General features: G+C 41.8%; 1 protein-coding gene across 3 annotated transcripts in view; it reads right to left on the minus strand.

Moving 5' to 3' along the window:
* Positions 1 to 7143: 7143 nt before the first annotated feature.
* The window catches only part of CDH1 (cadherin 1), a 79977-nt gene continuing 67757 nt past the window's right edge, over positions 7144 to 19363 (minus strand). For 2 of the 3 annotated variants that reach the window (XM_023726749.1, XM_004371451.2), the window contains 6 exons: positions 16695 to 16837; positions 11892 to 12116; positions 11332 to 11562; positions 10180 to 10310; positions 8585 to 8728; positions 7144 to 7367 (listed from right to left, as the gene is read on the minus strand). In XM_023726749.1, the coding sequence (XP_023582517.1) occupies positions 7158 to 7367; positions 8585 to 8728; positions 10180 to 10310; positions 11332 to 11562; positions 11892 to 12116; positions 16695 to 16837 (1084 nt within the window). In that variant the 3' untranslated portion in view covers positions 7144 to 7157. Of the gene's footprint in view, positions 7368 to 8584; positions 8729 to 10179; positions 10311 to 11331; positions 11563 to 11891; positions 12117 to 16691; positions 16838 to 19363 lie in introns of all 3 variants that reach the window. The other variant, XM_023726747.1, reaches the window with a different exon arrangement.

Consider the following 19363-nt stretch of genomic DNA (forward strand, 5'->3'; position numbering starts at 1 on the left):
CTTGCGAGTCCCTCACGCGCCTCGGTTGGCTCGGTGCCGCCGCCATGTTGAATGTGGCAGAGAGTGCCTGGATGCGCCAGGGGGCGGAGCCCGCGGTATGGGGCGGGGCCGGCTAGGTCGGGCAGCGCCCGCGTGTCATAGTTTATCCAGCTGTTTTTACTCCCCTGAAAATACATCATAGCTAACACAGTCTACCTACACTCACAATTTCACAAACTCAATATGACTATCTGCTGTGTAAAGAGAAGAAAGAAGGAATTTATCATAAAATTATATGTATTTTAGTATGAAAATCGTCATAATGAAGACATAATGACGTAGACAGATGCTTGCACCTGCTTATAATGAATACGTTTGGATAAGTAAGACAATATTCAACTGAATATTGACATTTCTTCATCAGTGACATTTTGAAATAAAGTATATCTGTTTATATTTACATGCTATATACAGAGCTACAGCTGCTAACCAAAAGGTCGGCAGTTCGAATCCACCAGCCGCTCCTTGGAAACGCTATGGTACAGTTCTACTCTGCCCTATAGGGTCGCTATAAGTCGGAATCCACTCAACGGCAATGGGTTTGTCTTTTCGTCTCTACATGTACATATTTGTTGTTGTGTTGTTAGGTACTATCGAGCATATATACGTATATCCTTTGTAAATGTAACAGCTACAAGTGTTACTACTGGTAATAAGATTTTCTGAAATAGTCTTAGTAAAGTTCCTAATAAAAGTTCTATCTTTGCTCTGTTTACCCAGTAGTCGCATTCCTGGAAATTTTAGCATATATTAAAATCAGGCCCCTAAAAATGTGTGCTTATGTGTAAAACACAGTGAGTCTGAGATTCAGATAATCAGAAACAGATTACTCACCTACATGAATCATGGTGGGATATTCAAAAGTTATGTTTTCTGAAAGTCACGTTGCAAACAGAGCAATGCTTCTGAGGGCAGGACCTTCAGCATGCCTTGCCTCTCTAAATGTCAACAATGTTCTTATGTCATTGTCACAACCAAGTTTATGCTGCTGGAAGTCTTGGGAAGCAAGATATGTTCCATATGCAAGCCCTGTTCATTTAACTCCTCTCTCCTTAGCATCATTTAGGCCCCCTGCACACCCAGGCTCTGTCCACACAACCTCCGAGCAGCCACCACTTGGCCCCTCTAGGTTTAGAAGTGCATACACTCCTCTGGAGAGCACTGGGACAGGTGCGCAGAGAATTCCAAGGTCCTGATATCTGGAAGAGGAGCCCTGGTGGTGCACTTGCCTGCTAACCAAAAGGTCAGCGATTCGAACCCACCAGCCACTCCAAGGGAGAAAGATGTGGCAGTCTGCTTCTGTAAGGACTACATCCTTGGAAACCCTGTGGGGCATTTCTATTCTGTCCTGTAGGGTCACTATGAGTCAAAACCTACTCGATGGTAATGGGTTTTTTCAGGTACCTGGAGTGTGGCTTAGGAGGAGAGTGAGGATTCTGGGTGGCCAAGTCCCTTAGGCTTGGCAGATTCCTTGCTTATGGGAAAGGGGATGGCTGGAGGTGGCCAGGTGGGGCCTCTAAAGCATGAATCCCAGGGCTGCGGATTAGCCGGGATCTAAAGATAATACCCGTGTGGAGTTTACAAAAGATAAATAAGAGAGTTCTGAGAATCCTGTCCCAAAGTAGTATGGCACCTGGATAGCACTGTTTTTTTTAATGTGTTAGCCTCTCTAGCCTCAGGCACCATATATCCACATGCATGCTTTCAAAAGCAATGTCATAAAGATCCCATAAAATTTTTTACAGCAGAAAAGTATATCCCACATGGATCGTTGGGTACGTTTTAATACGTGTGCTAGGATGTTGGGAGTGCTTAGGGCCTACAAGGGCCTGTATTTGGAGACGGAAACTTTCTCAAGCTTCTCCTAGCCTGAGATTATTCAAATCAGCTTTTAAGGACCTGTTTCCTTAGAATTTGTTATTTAAGCTTATGGATTTTAGTTTATAGGAAATGAATTCTGGTGGCCCCTTCCTCAGTAGAGATTGTGGACCCCTGGTGATAATCTATTAAACATCTATTAAAATTCTCAGACCCACAAGGTTCCTCTAGTGATACGCTAAGAAAACATCTATTACAGCCCATAACCACAAGTGTTGCATCTGAGTGGGTGCTGCTTCTCTGCAAAGAACCGTGTTTTTTCAAGACACACACAGAAGTCTGTATTCATGTAAAATACGTTCCATTGACTTGAAGTCAGCCTACAAGGAGGCGGTTATTAGGAACTTCAGGGACAGCAGCTGACTAAGTCATCAAAGCAGCCTGGGTTGCCTCCGGTTGCTCAACCCAGAACTAACAAAGATAATGGCATTCACTAACTACCATTTTCACAAAGACTATTGTGGGGAGTTAAAGTGATGCTGCACTCAAGAATTTAGCAATGTCTGCCACAGAAGACATACTTAATAAATAGTACCTCTATCTTCACCACCATCCCTTTCACAAGTAAAATCCTGTCAAAACATCTTAAAATTTGGAGGAAAAAAAAATTTTTGAAAGAGAAATATACAGGGGGCTCATCTGTGCTTAAGTGACCTACAAAATTCCCATTAACACTCCTTTAATCTTATGTATTCCCCCCCATGCTTTTGTCATTAGACAAAGACAATTTTTCTTCGGTTATGTATGGGTACAAGTTCTTCTTGAAAAGTTATTTCCCCCTGAGGTCATTTCAAGTTGTTAAACGTTTAGTGAAATGGGTGTAAAGCATTGTGTGGGAAAGGTCCACCACTATTTGTAATGATTGGGACAAAAATACAAGCAAAGGCCCTCACACTATATGTCTAAATATTTCAAAGTTATAAATCAAACATATAGACTGTTAAATAGAATATTTTCTATCTTCCTGCCTTGAGAACTATACCAGGTTTGAATTCAGAATTCTGACTCTACTTCAGAGCTCTGCACTGGAGATGGTGGCATGGGGGGAGCCAACACCCAGTCTCCTACAAACATAGAAATAAAACCGTCCATCCATATGCCAGTACCCTCTCCCCAACACAGGGGGGTCATCTGTGCTTAAGTGACTTTGTGTTTTCTCTTGCCTAGCATGCCCTCAAATTTTCCCATCCAAATCTTAGCCAGCCTTCAAAGCTAAACTCAGGACATGACACAAATATTTGACACAAGCCTATTTATGAAGCACCTGTTTTATGGCAGGCACTACCAGGAACTGGAGTCCCTTGGTGAGTGGTGCAAATCGTTAACATGCTTGGCTGGTAACAGAAAGGCCTGAGTTCACCCAGAGATACCTTGAAAGAAAGGTCTGGCAATCAACTTCTAAAAAGTCAGCCACTGAAAACCTTATGGAGAAGTTTTACTCTGACATACATTGGTCGCCAAGAGTTGGAATCGACTTGATGGCAGCTAGTTTGGTTACCTAAAACTTTCTTGCTCCGCCCCCTCACACAATACTAACAATAAAAGCTAATATTTAACATCCCTATTATGTGCCAGGCATTCTAAATGCTTTATGTAAATCAACCCATTTAGTGCTCCCAACAAGCCCTATTGGAAACCGTGGTGGCATAGTGATTAAGAGCTATGGCTGCTAACCAAAAGGTCAGCAGTTTGAATCCACCAAGCGTTCCTTGGAAACTCTACGGGGCAGTTCTACTCTGTCCTATAGGGTCGCTATGAGTCGGAATTGACTCGATGGCAGTGGGTTTGGTTTTTTTAACAGCCCCATTAGGTAGGTACAATTATCCTTATATTATAGATAAGGAAACTTGCCTAAGCTCATAGCTAGGACAGAATTAGGACTTGAATTTAGGCAGGATGGCTCTAGCGTCTACACCACATACTGCCTTGTAGAGCACCTACAGAAGCAGTAAGAGGGAAACAGGGTTGTTCTCCAGGCCTCCCAGCCTCCAGGATCCTGGCTGGTGCAACTGCCTTCCCCAGTCTTTTTCAGAAGTCACATTTCCCCCCTGGCTACCACTACTGACCACTCTGATCACAATAGAAGGTTCCAGTTAGAATGGGTAAAACATGTTGAACAAAATTCAAAAAAAAAAAAAAAAAGAACAGACTTACCAGTATGAAAGAGACCGGAGGAACCCCCAAGACTATTGCCCTAAGATAACCTTCTAACTTAAAACTGAAGATACTTACGGAGGCTGCTTTCAACCAAATAATAGACGGGGGCTATAAAACATAGGACTGCTGTTGCCCATCCATGGATCTATAAAACAGGGCTTCGAACCAGTTCATTCCTGTTCAAACCCCTGCTGAGAATTTGCATTTCCATCCACAGATATACTGAATAGAATCTACATTTTAACAAGATGGAGGATCTTGCAGAGTTCGAACCAGAATGAACCAGTTAGAAGCCCTGCTATAAACCAAATAAAACTTCAAATTATAACATTGCTCAGATTTTTCTTTTTCTTATTGTTGTGCTTTAAGTGAAAGTTCACAATTCAAGTCAGTCCCTCATACAAAAATTTATACATACATTATGTGACCCTAATTGCTCTCCCTATAACTGTGACAGCACACTCCTCCTTTCCACCCTTGATTTCCTATGTCCACTCAGCCAGCTCCTGACCCTGTCTTTTCATCTTGCCTCTGGACATGAGCTGCCCATTTAGTCTCATGTATCTACTTGAGCTAAGAAGCACACTCTTCATGAGTATCATTTTATGTCCCACAGTCCAGTCTAATCTTTGTCTGAAGAGTTGGCCTTGGGAATGGTCTTAGTTTTGGGCTAACAGACAGTCCGTGGGCCATGTCTTCCGGGGCCCCTCCAGTCTCAATCAAACCATTAAGTCTGGTCTTCTTACTAGAATTTGAGTTCTGCACCCCACTTTTCTCCTGCTCTGTCAGGAACTCCTGTCAGGGTGGTCATTGGTGGTAGCTGGGCACCATCTAGTTCTTCTGGTCTCAGGCTGATGAAGTCTCTGGTTTATGTGGCCCTTTCTGTCTCTTGGCCTAATACTTTCCTTGTGTCTTTGGTGTTATTTCTCCTAGATTTTTCTTTTTTTGACATGTTCCAGTAGAGAAAAGTTGTAGGTCTATTCCAGTTTCCAACAGTGGCAGCGTTGACATTTTGGGCTGGATATATCTTTGTCATGGGGGCTGTCTTGTGCATTGTCGATGTTTAGCAGCATCTCTGGCCTTGACTAGATGCCAGTAGCACTCCCCTAGTTGTGACAATTAAAAAAAACTATCTCCAGAAATTACCAAATGTCCCCTGGGAGGAGAGGGCATGGGAGCACAATCTTACCTGGCAGAGAACAACTGACTTATACTAATTCTCACAACCTATACTAATTTTGCTAACTGAATGGATGTTGTTTGGAGCTTCTATCCCTCAGCTCAGCTCCTAGTAGTATCCCATTGACGTGGGCCTTTTATTGGTTTCACCACATGCCACATGGATGGATATGCTTATGAATTTAATCTTCCCCACTCTGCCTCCAACAGAATGACACAAAGTCCTGGGAAAATCTTTTCAGTATGAAGCTTCTTTATCCATGTTTACTGAGTTTACTGTGGCATAATGAAATAAGACAGTCTGACAATGATTTAACAAATTTCTTTAATAAAATTTATAAAAATGCATTTCTGAGAATAATTCTCAGCTTGAATTGTGTTCTTTTCCACTCCCAAAGAAAATACAAAATTATCAGCACCCACAAACATATACACTCAAAAGTGCAGTCATATTACCTACACAAAACTACATTAGAGAGTTTAAACTGCAGAAAAATCAAGACAATTCCAAGAAGTGATTGCAGGGATAATTGTTTTCTTTTAAAAACAGATGACAGTAAAACAATTTAGATAACTCTTTCCTGTGTTTGCCAAGTGTTTCCTGAAATTCTCCCTTTGACTATAAGAAGATCCAAATCAAAGCCCTCACCCCACCCCCACCCTCGCTTGTTTAATCCTTTAGGGCAATTATTTTCTTTCTGTTCCTAAGAAAAAATTTGGATTTTATATATTCTCCATTTTCTATGCACACTTCAAATCTGGGACAAATGTATCCAGATAAGCCAGCATTTTCTGTAGACAGGACCAAAAGCAGGCACTTGGGCATTCTGTGCTTAAGGTACCATGGTATAAGGAAGGATCCTGGTAAGAAATAACATGTTGAGATTCTTCCATTCTTCCAGAATTTTCATGGATAGTGGTAGACCCACCTCAACTATCCTCAGCATCAGTCTACTAAACTGCCAGGCTCAATGAAGACCTCTCTTCCCATCTCCAAGCCCTTGTTCCATACTTCCCCTCTGCTCTACCTAGCCATCTCCCGTTTTTTGGCTGCAGCACTTTAGGCACTATTCTAAGTCTCCAAACATATCACTGTTTTGTTTCAGTGATAAACATACATTAAAAATTAAGTGGCACCTACAAACTCATCACATTTTCTGATCAACGCTCCCTAATGAAGTAAAGTGCCCCATAATGATGTTCACATAACAAACATTCCTACTCAAAACAAGTAAATGTCTGGGTGCCTGTTTCAAGTTACATACTCAGGAGATAAAAAAAGGAGCTGTTAAAGGTCTTAAGAGTACACGATACCTAGCTGAGATACGGCTAGGGTAAGACACAAGCCTCTTGCCCTGAAAGGGTTCAGTAATTCCTGCATTACAGAACTTCCGTCTGGGGCAGTGAAACAGAATTCAGAAGGAGTGAGAGTGAATATTAGAACATGGGATACAAGTGCAGTGATGGGGGAAGAACACACAAATTTAAAAAAAAAAATCATATACACAAAACAACAGAAATAGGGCAGTTGACCTCCCATCCCCGACTTCCTTTTTAAAATGAAACAGAGCCCCTAAGGAGATCTGCAAGATGTTGGCAGGGTCCTGAGGCTGAAGCTGTTCTTTTAAAATATTAATATTTAAGGGTATTTTAGACATCATCACCACGTAAAGAGTGATGAATGATAAAAGGTTTCAGGAAACAAGTCAACACCTTTTTAACACACACAGATTAGATCAATAAATTGGAAATCATAACTATCCTAACTGCATGGCTGATCATGGTCTCTCCTTTCCAAAAACTCATCTCGAGTGAAGGGAGCTGAAAACCATGAGACATGACTTCTGCATGTCCCATCACATGGGTGTAGGGATGGATTGCTCTCCCCATCTTTCTTGAGTCCCCTAGTCATCCTCGCCGCCTCCATACATATCTGCCAGCTTCTTGAAGCGATTGCCCCATTCATTCAAGTAGTCATAGTCTTGGTCTTGGTCTGACTCCGAGGAGTTCAGAGAGCTCAGACTAGCAGCTTCAGAACCACTTCCTTCATAGTCAAACACGAGCAGAGAGTCATAAGGGGGAGCAGTGGGGTCGCTATCAGCCGCCTTCAGGTTCTAAAGAGGAAGGGGAACAACAGGAACTTTTAGTGAAAGGAACCACACACCTGTCATCTTTGGCAAGAACAACTTCTCTTAGTGTCCTCAAGCTCCATGACACATGACAACCCAACCATTCTGTGTACCAGCATGGTGCAATTAATATCAATAGGGTAAAAGTATACAAAGATAGATATGATATACTGTTAATGAAAAGAGAAGGTTACAGGAAAATGCACAGAATGTTTTCCCCCTAAACCAAAATGGTAAATTATGTGTAGGCAAGGGAGAAATTGGTACCAATCAGTCAGGATGGAGTGCCCACAAATCAAGGCGGGGCTCCAACGCCACAAATCAGGATGGACAGAGGCTAAAAACAACGAGGAAAGTCACAGTGGTGTGTACATGCTACATGCATTTCAGCCAGGAAAGGTCTGGAAGGATGAATGCCACACTTAACTCTGGCCAGCAGAGTTGGGGGGAACTAAGGATGGACTTGCATTTTTTAACTTTCCTTTCTTTGTAGTTTTTTCTTTATATACATTTTCATAATTTATACTTTTAGAATGAAAAATGTATTATTTTTGGAATTAAAAAACAAAAGCTACAATCATATGTGATGACATGAGAATGGAAAGGATCTGAATCCAGATATACCTAAAAAGATGGCTTGAACCAGTCCTTCCTATTCCCAGTTTTCTCTTAGGACCCAGTGGCTAGAATGAATGTGCCTAATGCACCAGCTTAGGCTGCCTACCCAGCCTTCTATTTACATGAGGTAAATTCACTGCTATATATTTAAGCTATTGATGTTTACAGCTGAGTAAGTTTCTGACATATACAATATGGATGCTATTTTTCTGATACACATTTAACATCATATCTCCACCAGAAGCAGGCTACAGGGAGCAAAGATCCACTAGTGAGTCCAAAGTGGATCTACCTGGAATCTCTTTAGTTTCATTTCTGTTTCTACTAAACCCTTTCTAGTAATTGTTGATTTCACCATATGGACTTTACAAATTCACTAAAATCAATCCAAGATGCTATTAGTTGTGAAATTAGGATAGGGCACAAATAAAAGAGACAGGGAAAAAAATGGTCAGGGATTAGGAAAGTAGAAAGCTTGGTAAATGAAAAAAATCTAAAGACTCTTTTTTTCTAATTTTTGACATGACGGCTCCTTTCTAAGGTTAGAGATGAGTTGCACCTTGATTTTGACCTTGCTTACTTACTTCATCAATAAAATTTCCAATTTCATCAGGATTGGCGGGGCGGGGACGATACTGGGGCATACTCATGAGGCTTGGTGCCACATCATTGCGAATCACTTCAGGTCGAGCATCCAGGCCCCTGTGCAACTGGCTCAAGTCAAAGTCCTTTGGAGAAAAGGTAAAAGTACACCGAAGGGTAAAAAGGGGAGTCCAAAGAAACAGTCACATATAGGATTGGTATATTCGGTTTATAGATTATAGTATTGGATAATGCCTTAACTGTCAACTGTATGATATCTACAAGCATGTGCCTATTTAACTTGAAATGACAGCTTCAACCTAAGAAGAGTCTCCTAAACAGCACTAGAAAGGAATATAGTATGAAACACCGTGAGTAGCACTTGTTAGTACAGATACAGACTTATTAACTTTTCATAGGGTATATGTGGCAGATTAGATTATTGTTCAGCAAATATTCACTCCCTTTCCACCCTTGTCTCTGTGGGAAGAATATATATCCATCAATGGTACACTTCGTTACGTAACATGCTTTGGTCTTGTAGTGGACGGAGTATACACATATATCCCTTCACTATGGACTCGGTCATGTGACTGGCTTTGGTCAATGGGATATTAGCCGATACGACACAGGCAAAGACTTAAAATGCATTTTATACTAGTCTGCTGGTACAAAGAGGATTAGAATTGCATAGAAGAATCTTAGACCCAACTTGTGGTTTGTAACTATCCAGCCAAACACTGTCTAGATGAGCTGAACTCAAGCCAACCTACAGATGCTTATGAGCCTAGCTGAGATCAGCAGTTGCCCCAGCTAACACACAAACGCATGAGAAAGACATGATATTATTGTCTGCCACTGAGATTCTGAGTAATCCTAACATAACGTAGCATTACTGTGGTAACAGTTTACTGATACAATACATCTGGTATCTTCAACTAGACTTAGAAGCTCCTTGAAATTTAGAACCACATCTTATATTTCTCTGCACCTACTATACTTTGTATATGGCAAGCATTGAAATTCTTATCAATAGCTCTTCTCAAGACCGCAGAGCTCAGCAGTTGGGCCTCTATGTGTGGTGTGAATCAAAGGCAAGACTCTGTGATGGGACCCATGGTTCGCATTCTAAATAGAGTGGACTCTCTAAGACCCTCAAAAGTTCCCTGGAACTCCTCGGTAAGATGAGTTAAGATCATTTCTAAAATCAGAGAAAAGTAAAGGGCCTAGATATTTAATATCCACTAAAAAGCAAAAAAAAAAAAAACTGTTTGGTCTAGCTAACAAACTCAAGGGGAACAAATTATGCCAAAGATCATTTGATAGAAGTACATGTCCTGAAAGGCAAAAAACATAGTGATGAGTAGTGCAGACTCTGGAGCCAGACCATTTGTTCTACTGCTTCCTAGCTCTGTGACGCTGGACAAGTTACTTAACTGCTCTATGCCTCAGTTCACTCAACTGCATGCAGAGCAGTAAGTGATCAATATATGTTAGCTGACACAGAGCTATTTAAAATATCTGCCTTTTCCTCATCATCACTTCTCCCAAGTAAAGAGATTTCTATTAAGTTTTTCCCTATCTTTTTAAAAACCACCTGGTCCTCTTCTCCACCTCCTTCTTCATCATAGTAATAAACGTTGTCCCGAGTGTCATCTTCAGGGGGCAGTAAGGGCTCCTTGACCACTCGTCTCCTCCGAAGAAACAGCAGAAGCAGCAGAGTCAGGACTATGGTGAGGGAGAGAGTGCAAGAGAGTGATGAGAGCCACAGAAAAGAAGCTCGTAAGAAGAAGCTATCACAGTGCACCACTGCCTCCTTAGATGGCCACTGGCTGACTTTAAAACATTTCCAGAGTCAGTCCACATAATGATGCTCACATTCCTGAAGCTAATATATACAGTACAACATAGTAGACAATTATAAGTAATTTCAAATGTGGCCTTTAGCAGGATGTTAAACCAATCACAATCATTTCCCAAAATCTGGGGAAAAGTTCCAGCCAGAGGAAATTGTAAGGGCAAAGGCCTTGAAGCAGGAGCATGGTTGGTGGGACTGGGGAAAGGTAAAGAAGCAATGGAGTGACAAGTGGAAATGAGGTCATAGAGGCAGACACGTGGACCCCTGGAAGACTACATATGCCAGTCTCCCTTGAATCTGGGTTTGGGACAGTGGGATATGGGTGGAGGTGACATGCACAACTTCCAGATATGTGCCCTCCACTTCCTCTATCATCCCCCAATCCCTCCAGGATGGAAAATGGCGATGGTGGTGAGAAGCTTTGATCCTGCTGATGAGGACAGCACCCCTAAGACCTTGCTACTCCAACTGCAGTCCAGGAACCAGCAAAGTCAGCATCACCTAGGATTTGGTTACAAATGCTGAAATCTGCGGCTCCACTCCAGACATACTGTATATGAATTCACATTTTACCAAGAGGCATAGGCAATTTGTATGCACATTCAAACTGCACTGAGGAATGAAAGAGCAAAAATTAGAAAGAACCTGGGTCCCCGGTTAACTTCCTGCAACAAGTATGCCTTTCCAGCCTTGGACCACTTACCTCTGAATGCTTCAGTAAGAAAGTAATAAACTTCTATTTTATTTAAGTCACTGCATTCTTAGGGTCTCTTTCTTACAAGAGTTTAACCTGAACCCTAACTAATACAAAGACAAAAATCATTTCTAGGAAATAAATATATTTGCCTATTTTAGAAGTCAAAGGCAGAAACACTGGCTAGCTGCACTTACTTAGCAAAGCAAGGATTCCTCCAAGAATTCCCAGAACAGCAGAAACTTGCAATTCTGTGTTGGGAGCTGGCATATTCCTCTTACAGGTGTTGATGGTGCCTTCGCAGTCACACATAAAGACCTCTAACGTGGTCACTTGGTCTTTATTCTGGTTATCTGTGAGCTTGAGATTTATTTTGTAGTCACCCAGTTCTAAACCAACCTTTGGCATCAAAAGAAAAGAATCTCGGGCTGGGGAAGCAACAAAAATAAAAGATGGAACCAGGGGAGAAAAAGTTAATTCTAGAATAAATTTATTGTGGAACTAAAAACATCCCAAAGGTGAGTAAAGAAAACCAAGCAGCTTGGGTTTTAGATTACTAAGTAGTACATCACGAAGTTAAGACACCAGGAAAGGAAAGGGACTTTTGGTGGGGTGCCTCAAATTCTGAGGGAAAAGGAAACATAATCAAACAAAAGTGATAGTATCTGGGACTTCAGAGGAGAAATTCAGGAATTGGGGGAAAGGGGAACTTTGGGAGTCAGAGCAAAGATCTCAAAATTAAGACCGAAGCACTGACCTGCATCTGTGTACTGGATGGACCAGTTGACACTTGCCCCATGCGTCAGCTCTGCTGTGAAGGGAGAAGTATTGGGGGGAAGATCTGGATCAATGATGTGTATGGTATGAGGCTGTGGATCTACCTGGCAGAATTCCATACTTCGAGGTTCTGGTATGGGGGCATTGTCATTCACATCAGAGAGGATCAGAATAAAGGTTCCAGTACCAGTAGCAGGGAGAGAATCTAAGAAAAAAATACAGAAGAAATATCACAACTAAGAAACACTAATGAATCCCCACTGCCTCCCATCAGCTCAAACAAAATCTTTTCTTTTTTAACAAACAGATCTAATATTATTAATTTCTTCTACTATTTTTTCCCTTTTTTAAAAATTTTATGTTAGATGAAGGTTTACAGAACAAAGTAGCTTCTCATTAAACGGTTAGTACACATATTGTTTTATGACATTGGTTAACAACCCCATGACATGTCAACACTTGCCCTTCTCCACCTTGGATTCCCTGTTACCAGCTTTCCTGTCCTAACTTACCTTCTAGTCCTTGCCCCTGGGCTATTGTGCGCCCCTTTAGTCTTGTTTTATTTTATGGGTCTGTCTAATCTTTGGATGAAGGGCGAGCCTCAGGAGTGACTTCATTACTGAGCTAAAACAGTGTCCAAGGGCCATACTCCTGGATTTTCTTCAGTCTCTGTCAGGCCAGTAAGTCTCGTGTTTTTCTATCAGTTAGAATTTTGGTCAACATTTTTCTCCAGCTGTCTGCAAACATCTATTGTGATCCCAGTCAGAGCAGTCAGTGGTGGTAGCTGGACACCATCTAGTTGTATTGGACTCAGTCTGGTGGAGGCTGTAGTAGTTGTGGTCCATTAGTCCTTTGGACTAATCTTTCCCTTATATCTGTTTTTTCAACTGTTATAGTTCAAGTGAAAGTTTACAATTCAAGTTAGTCTCTCCTACAAAAATTTATACATACATTGTTATGTGACCCTAATTGTTCTCCCTGTACTGTGACAGCACACTCCTCCTTTCCACCCCAGATCCTACATCAACCAGCTCCTAACCCTCTCTGCCTTCCCAGCTCACCTCCGGACAGAAGCTGTCCATTTAGTCTCTTGTATCTACTTGAGCTAAGAGGCACGCTCTTCATGAGTATCATTTTATGTCCCACAGTCCAGTCCAATCTTTGTCTGAAGAGCGGCCCTCAGGAACTGTTTTAGTTCTAGGTTGACAGAGAGTCCGGGGACCATGCTTCCTGGGGATCCTTCAGTCTCAGTAAGACTATTAAGTCTGGTCTTTTTACTAGAATTTGAGTTCTGCACCCCACTTTTCTCCTGCTCCTTCAGGAACTGTCTGTTGTGTTCCCTGTCAGGGCTGTCATTGGTGGTAGCGAGTACCATCCAGTTCTTCTGGTCTCGGGTTGATGAAGTCTCTGGTCTATGTGGCCCTTTCTGTCTCTTGGGCTAATACTTTTCTTGTGTCTTTGGTGTTTTTCATTCTTCTTTACTCCAGGTGGCTGGGACCAATTGATGTATTTTAGATGGCCGCTTGCTAGCTTTTAAGACCACAGAAGCCACTCACCAAAGTAGGATGCAGAACATTTTCTTAATAAACTTTGTTACACCAATTGACCTAGATGTCCCCTGAAGCATGGTCCACAGACCCCTGCTCCTGCTACTCTTTTTGATTGTATTCAGGAAACTTTTTAGCTTTGAATTAGTATCGATGTGCTGACTTCCCCTGTAGTGTGTGCTGTCCTTCCCTTCACCTAAGATAATTCTTGTCTACTATCTAGTTGGTGAATAACTCTCACCCTCCCTCCCTACCCTCATAACCATCAAAGAATGTTTTCTTTTGTGTTTAAACCCTTCCTTGAGTTCTTATAAGAGTGATCTTATACAATATTTGTCCTTCTGTGACTGACTAAATTCACTCAGTGTAATACCCTCCAGATTCCTCCATGTTATAATATTTTTCACAGCTTCATCGTTGTTCTTTATTGTTGCGTAGTATTCCATTGTGTGAATATACCGTAATTTTTTTATCCATTCATCCGTTGATGGGCACTGAGATTGTTTCCGCCTTTTTGCTATCGTGAACAGTGCTGCAATGAACATGGGTGTACATGTAACTATTCGTGTGATGGCTCTTATATCTCTAGGATATATTCCAAGGAATGGGCTAGCTGGATCACGTGGTGCTTGTATTTCTAGCTTTTTAAGGAAGCACCACATCGATTTCCAAAGTGGTTGTACCATCTTACATTCCCACCAATGGTGTATAAGTGTTCCAGTCCACAACTTCTCCAGCAATTATTATTTTGTGTTTTTTGGACTAATGCTAGCCTTGTTAAACCCAGTCTTATCCTGGTTTCTCAGCCGTCCATTCCCAGGCCCGAACCGACCCCTTGAGCCCAAGAACCACTAACTCCTAGGGCATCTTCGCTCCTGGTTAGGCAGGTCTGACTGTCTTAGATTGTTGTTGTTAATAGCTGTCCCTGAGTCGGTTCTGACTCATAGTGACGCTATGTACAACAGAATGAAACATTGCCTGGTCCTGCTCCATCCTCACAATCGTTGCTATGCTTGAGCCCATTATCGCGGCCACTATGTCAGTCCATCTCATCCAGGGGATCCCTCTTTTTTGCTGACCCTCTACTATACCAAGCATGGTATGCTTTTCCAGGAACTGGTCCCTCCTGATAAAATGTCCAAAGTACATGAGACAAAGTCTCACCATCCTCACTTCTAAGGAGGATTTTGGCTGTACTTCTTCCAAAACAGATTTGTTCATTCTTCTGGCAGTCCACAGTATACTCAATATTCTTAACCAAACCATAATTCAAAGGCATCAATTCTTCTTTGGTCTTCCTTAAGCATTTTTCCAGCTTTTGCATGTATATATGGCCATTGAAAATACCATGACTTGGGTCATGTCTTAGGTAGCCATGCTTATTCCCACACTGATAACTGTTATTCAAGTCATTCCTCATACCAAAGACACCCTTCTTCCTCTTCTCCTCATAACTTTTATTCAACCATTAAATTTTAACTACTCCAAGAGGCCCCCCACCAGTTCTTCTTTTTCTGAATTTCTATGGCATTTAAGATTATACTATTAAAAAAAAAAACCCTCATACCATAAAAGGTAGAGCCTTTTTAAATGGATGCCAACTGGTTTTTAAAAGAGATTTGGAAGTTCATATACACTTCTGTTAGCATTTCTTTTGCATCTCAATACAGCACCTAACATATGATAGTAGAAAAAGTACTCAAGGAACCATCATCAATATTAGTAATTACGTAAAAATAACATAAATAAGAATTAATCTCAATCAGCAAAAAGTATGTGTGTGGTTACATAGGCAGATATGCGTGCTTATGTATGTATAGGTAAACACATATGAATATACAGGTATGCGTGTATAGATGTTTCTGTAGGCAAATGTACATACATGTTTGTAAGTGCTGCATATATATTCATATATAAAATGAAGCACATGGGGGGACAGTTATGGATACTCTCTAGACATAACCAAATACCTCGCAAGGTTGGTTTGAGGGTTTAGGACCATAGTCTCAGGGGACAACATGGTCAATTAGCATAACATAGCTTATAAATATAATGTTCTACATACTAGTTTGGCGAGTAGCATCTGGGGTCTTAAAAGCTTGCAAGGGGCCATCTAAGATACAACTATTGCTCTCTAAGCATCTGGAGCAAAAGAGGAGGAAACCAAAGACTCAAAGAAGAAACTAGACTACAAGACTAATAGTCTACATGAACCCCAGCCTCGCCTGCATTGAGACCAGAAGAACTAGATGGTGTCTGCTTAGCACTACCACCACTCTGACCAGGGACAGAATAGAAGGTCCGTGTTAGAATGGATAGAAAATGTAGAACAAAACTAAAATTTATAAAAAAGACCAGACTTACTGAACTGATAGAGACTAGAGGACCCCTAAGACTATCACCCTGGGATATCCTTTTAAGCTGAAACTGAATCCACACTCAGAGGTCACCTTTCAGCCAAATAAGAGATTGGCCTATAAAATAAACAATAACACCCATGAGGAATATGCTCCTTAGAACAATCAACTATAAGAGACCAAATGGGGAACATTTGCCCAAAAGCAAAGATGAGAAGGCAAGGACGGGCAGGGAAACTGGAGGGATGGAAACGGGGAAGGCAGGGTGGAAAAGGTGAGACTGCTGACACATTTATGGGGACACAATGTCACGGAACAAGCTGTGTATAAATTCTTGAATGGGAAACTAATTTGCTGGGTAAAACACAATAAAATGTTCAAAAAAAAGAAAACAGGTTGGACGAATCCACACCTCCCTAACAATGATAATGATAATAAAAACAATAGCACTTATATAGCATGTTCTATGTGGCAAACACTATTCCAGTCACTTTAACATAAATTAACTCATTTAATCCGGATATGGTACTGTTGTCATCCCCATTTGTCAGATAAAGGAATTGAAGAACATAAAAATTAAGTAATAAGTCCAAAGTCACACAGGTGTTAAGCTTGGACCTGGGATATGAACTGAGGCAGCCTTGCTCCCATGGAGGATAAGTGGGGTTCAGGCACAGAGAGGGAGTGGTTAAGAGGAACCTCTGCTTGACCAAAACTGTTTGAATTTTAGATGATGAGAATGCATTTGTGTGTTTTTGTTTAATTAAAAACAAAAGAAAAAGAATGAACTCATGCCTACATAAAAAAGGGCCGGGAACAGGGAAGCAAGCCAGTCAGGAGGGTGAGGAATTAAAAGCACAAACAGGGGTTCCTTACCACTGTCAGTAGCAATAATGAGGGCTGTGTATGTGCTGTTCTTCACATGCTCCAAGTCTTCTCTGTCTAACTCGGCCCGAGTGGAAATGGCCCCAGTGTCTGGATTAATCTCCAGCCAGTTGGCAGTATCCCTCCAAATCCGATACCTGAAAAGGCACAAGAGCAGGCTTAGGATAGGAACAGCAAGCAGCATATAAATGAAGAACCATACAGTGCCTCTTCATTTACCTATCTATTTTCAATTTTCATGCTGAAAAATGTCAAACCTACAGAAAACATGCCAGAATAGCATGCTGACCATCCATGTACCTTCATCCAGGTCCACCCACTGCTAACATTTGGCCAAATTTGCTTTCTCTTGGGCAGGGCCAAGACGGTGGAGTAGTCAGAAGCTTCCTGTGGTCCTTTTGACAACACAGACCCGAAAAAACAAGTGAATCGATTATATATGACAATCTAGGAGCCCTGAACAGCAAAGGCAAAGTTGAAGAATCAGATAGAGTGGCAGGGGGAGGGAGAGACAGTTCAGAAGTAGCAAGGAGTAGCCAGAACTGATGCGGTGGGAGCCAGCGCCCCTCAGGCCGGATTGGCTTGCCTGCATGGTGAGGCAAGCTGCGGAGCATGGCAAGAGTTTTCCACAATAGGAGAGACCCAGTGGCAGAGAATCTACTCGGGCATCCAGAGTCAGCAAAAAGCAGTGCTTCATTGGCAAACGATAAGTACTTGCATCTGACCTACCACGCAGATCAAAAAATACCCTTTGGGAGAACATCTCTCCTATTTACCTGCCCCTCTACCCGCTCTAAACTGGGTCTGGGTCTGGCTTCAGCGATTGCTGAGTCCCCTGGGCCAGAAGTAGGACCCGTTACACTCCCTGAGCCATTTTTCCAGCCTTGGAGGGGGAAGAAATTAACAAATATTGGAAAAAATAAACCGCCGGCTCCCCTAAGCCAGGAACTCAGGGTAAGCACAGCTCCTTTGCCTGGGCACAGGCATAAGGGATCCATGGATGTTGAACATCTTTAACCCTGCATAGATCTGTGCGGGCCCATTTCAGCAGCATAGGCCCTCGTCACTACAGTACAACAAGGTATATACCTGAATTCTAACTTCAACTGTATCAGCTATATAGTGAAGTGGTAGGTTCATGATATTTGACACTGCCCATTAAACAGGGTCCTCACCTACCCACATCAGAGGCCTGAGACTGGTGGCTCCACCCACCCCACCTAGCCACCCATGACATGGGTCCAAGAATAAGTGGTACCCCCTAGTCCTTACAGCCAACAGCATTGGATGCTCATAGTCCCACTGCAAAACCCATCCACCTACACAGTCTAGGGAACAGAGACACACTTTTGTCGCAGACACTCAGGGGCAGCTGTCAGCTCCCTGACTTGCGCAGCGCGTGACCGCCTACTGCAGCCAGATACCTGTGCCTACACCAATCACCCATGCCTGTCTAGGACTGTAGGGGAAAGTCTGCACCACACACCTGGTGACCGACTACCTGGAAACCTGAGCTGAATTCATACAAGAAAAGTAAACAGACTCCTGGGCTCACATACATAGTAACAGATCTCACCACCTGGTGACAGGATGTTGGAGCTTCAAAAAGGCATCAATAATCAAACTAGCTCACATGAGCAGCCTATTTGGGCATATCAAAACAAAACAAGAAGCTAGGATACAGTAAGCAAACATAAGTAAATATAATAACTTATCGATGGCTTGCAGAAAACAGTTAATGTCAAATCACATAAAGAGACAGACCATGATGGCTTCAGCAAAGGATTAAAACAAAGACTTGAAAAATCTTCCAGAGGAATAGAACTTCTTGGAATTACCGGAGGTAGAATTCAAAAGACTAATACAGAGAGCTCTTCAAGATATCAGGAAGGAGATCATTCAAAATGCAGAACAAGCCAACGAACACACAGACAAAAGCAACAGAGAAACTTAAGAATGTTATTCAAGAGCATAATGACAAATCTAATACCTGCAAGAATCCATAGAGAGACAGCAATCAGAAATCCAGAAGATTAACAATAAAATTTCAGAATTAAACAACTCAATAGAAAGTCATAGGAGAAGAACTGAGGCAATGGAAGATAAAGCACTTGACACCAACTTACCTGAGGAAAAATCAGATAAAAGAATTTAAATAAACGAAGAAACACTAAGAATTATGTGGGGCTCTATCAAGGGGAATAACTTATGAGTGATTGGAGTACCACAACGTGGTGGGGGTTGGGGGTAGATAACAGAAAATACAGAGAGAAGTGTTGAATATTTGTTAGCAGAAAATTTCCCTGATATCATGAAAGATGAGAAGATAGCTATCCAAGATGCTCTTTGAACCCTACATAAGGTAGATCCCAAAAGAAAGTCACCAAGACATGTTATAATCAAACTTGCCAAAACCAAAGATAAAGAGAGAATTTAAGAGTGGCCAGGGATAAACGAAAAGTCATCTACAAAGGACAGTCAATAAGAATAAGCTCAGACTACTCAGCAGAAACCAATGCGGGCAAGAAGGCAGTTGGACAACATACATAAAGCCTTGAAGGAAAAAAACTGCCCGCCAAGAATTATATATCCAGCAAAAGTGTCTCTCAAATATGATGGCAAAATTAGGGCATTTCCAGATAAACAGAAGTTTAGGGAATTTG

The sequence above is a fragment of the Trichechus manatus genome, unplaced genomic scaffold (assembly GCF_000243295.1).
Source record: "Trichechus manatus latirostris isolate Lorelei unplaced genomic scaffold, TriManLat1.0 scaffold00014, whole genome shotgun sequence".
NCBI lineage: Eukaryota > Metazoa > Chordata > Mammalia > Sirenia > Trichechidae > Trichechus > Trichechus manatus.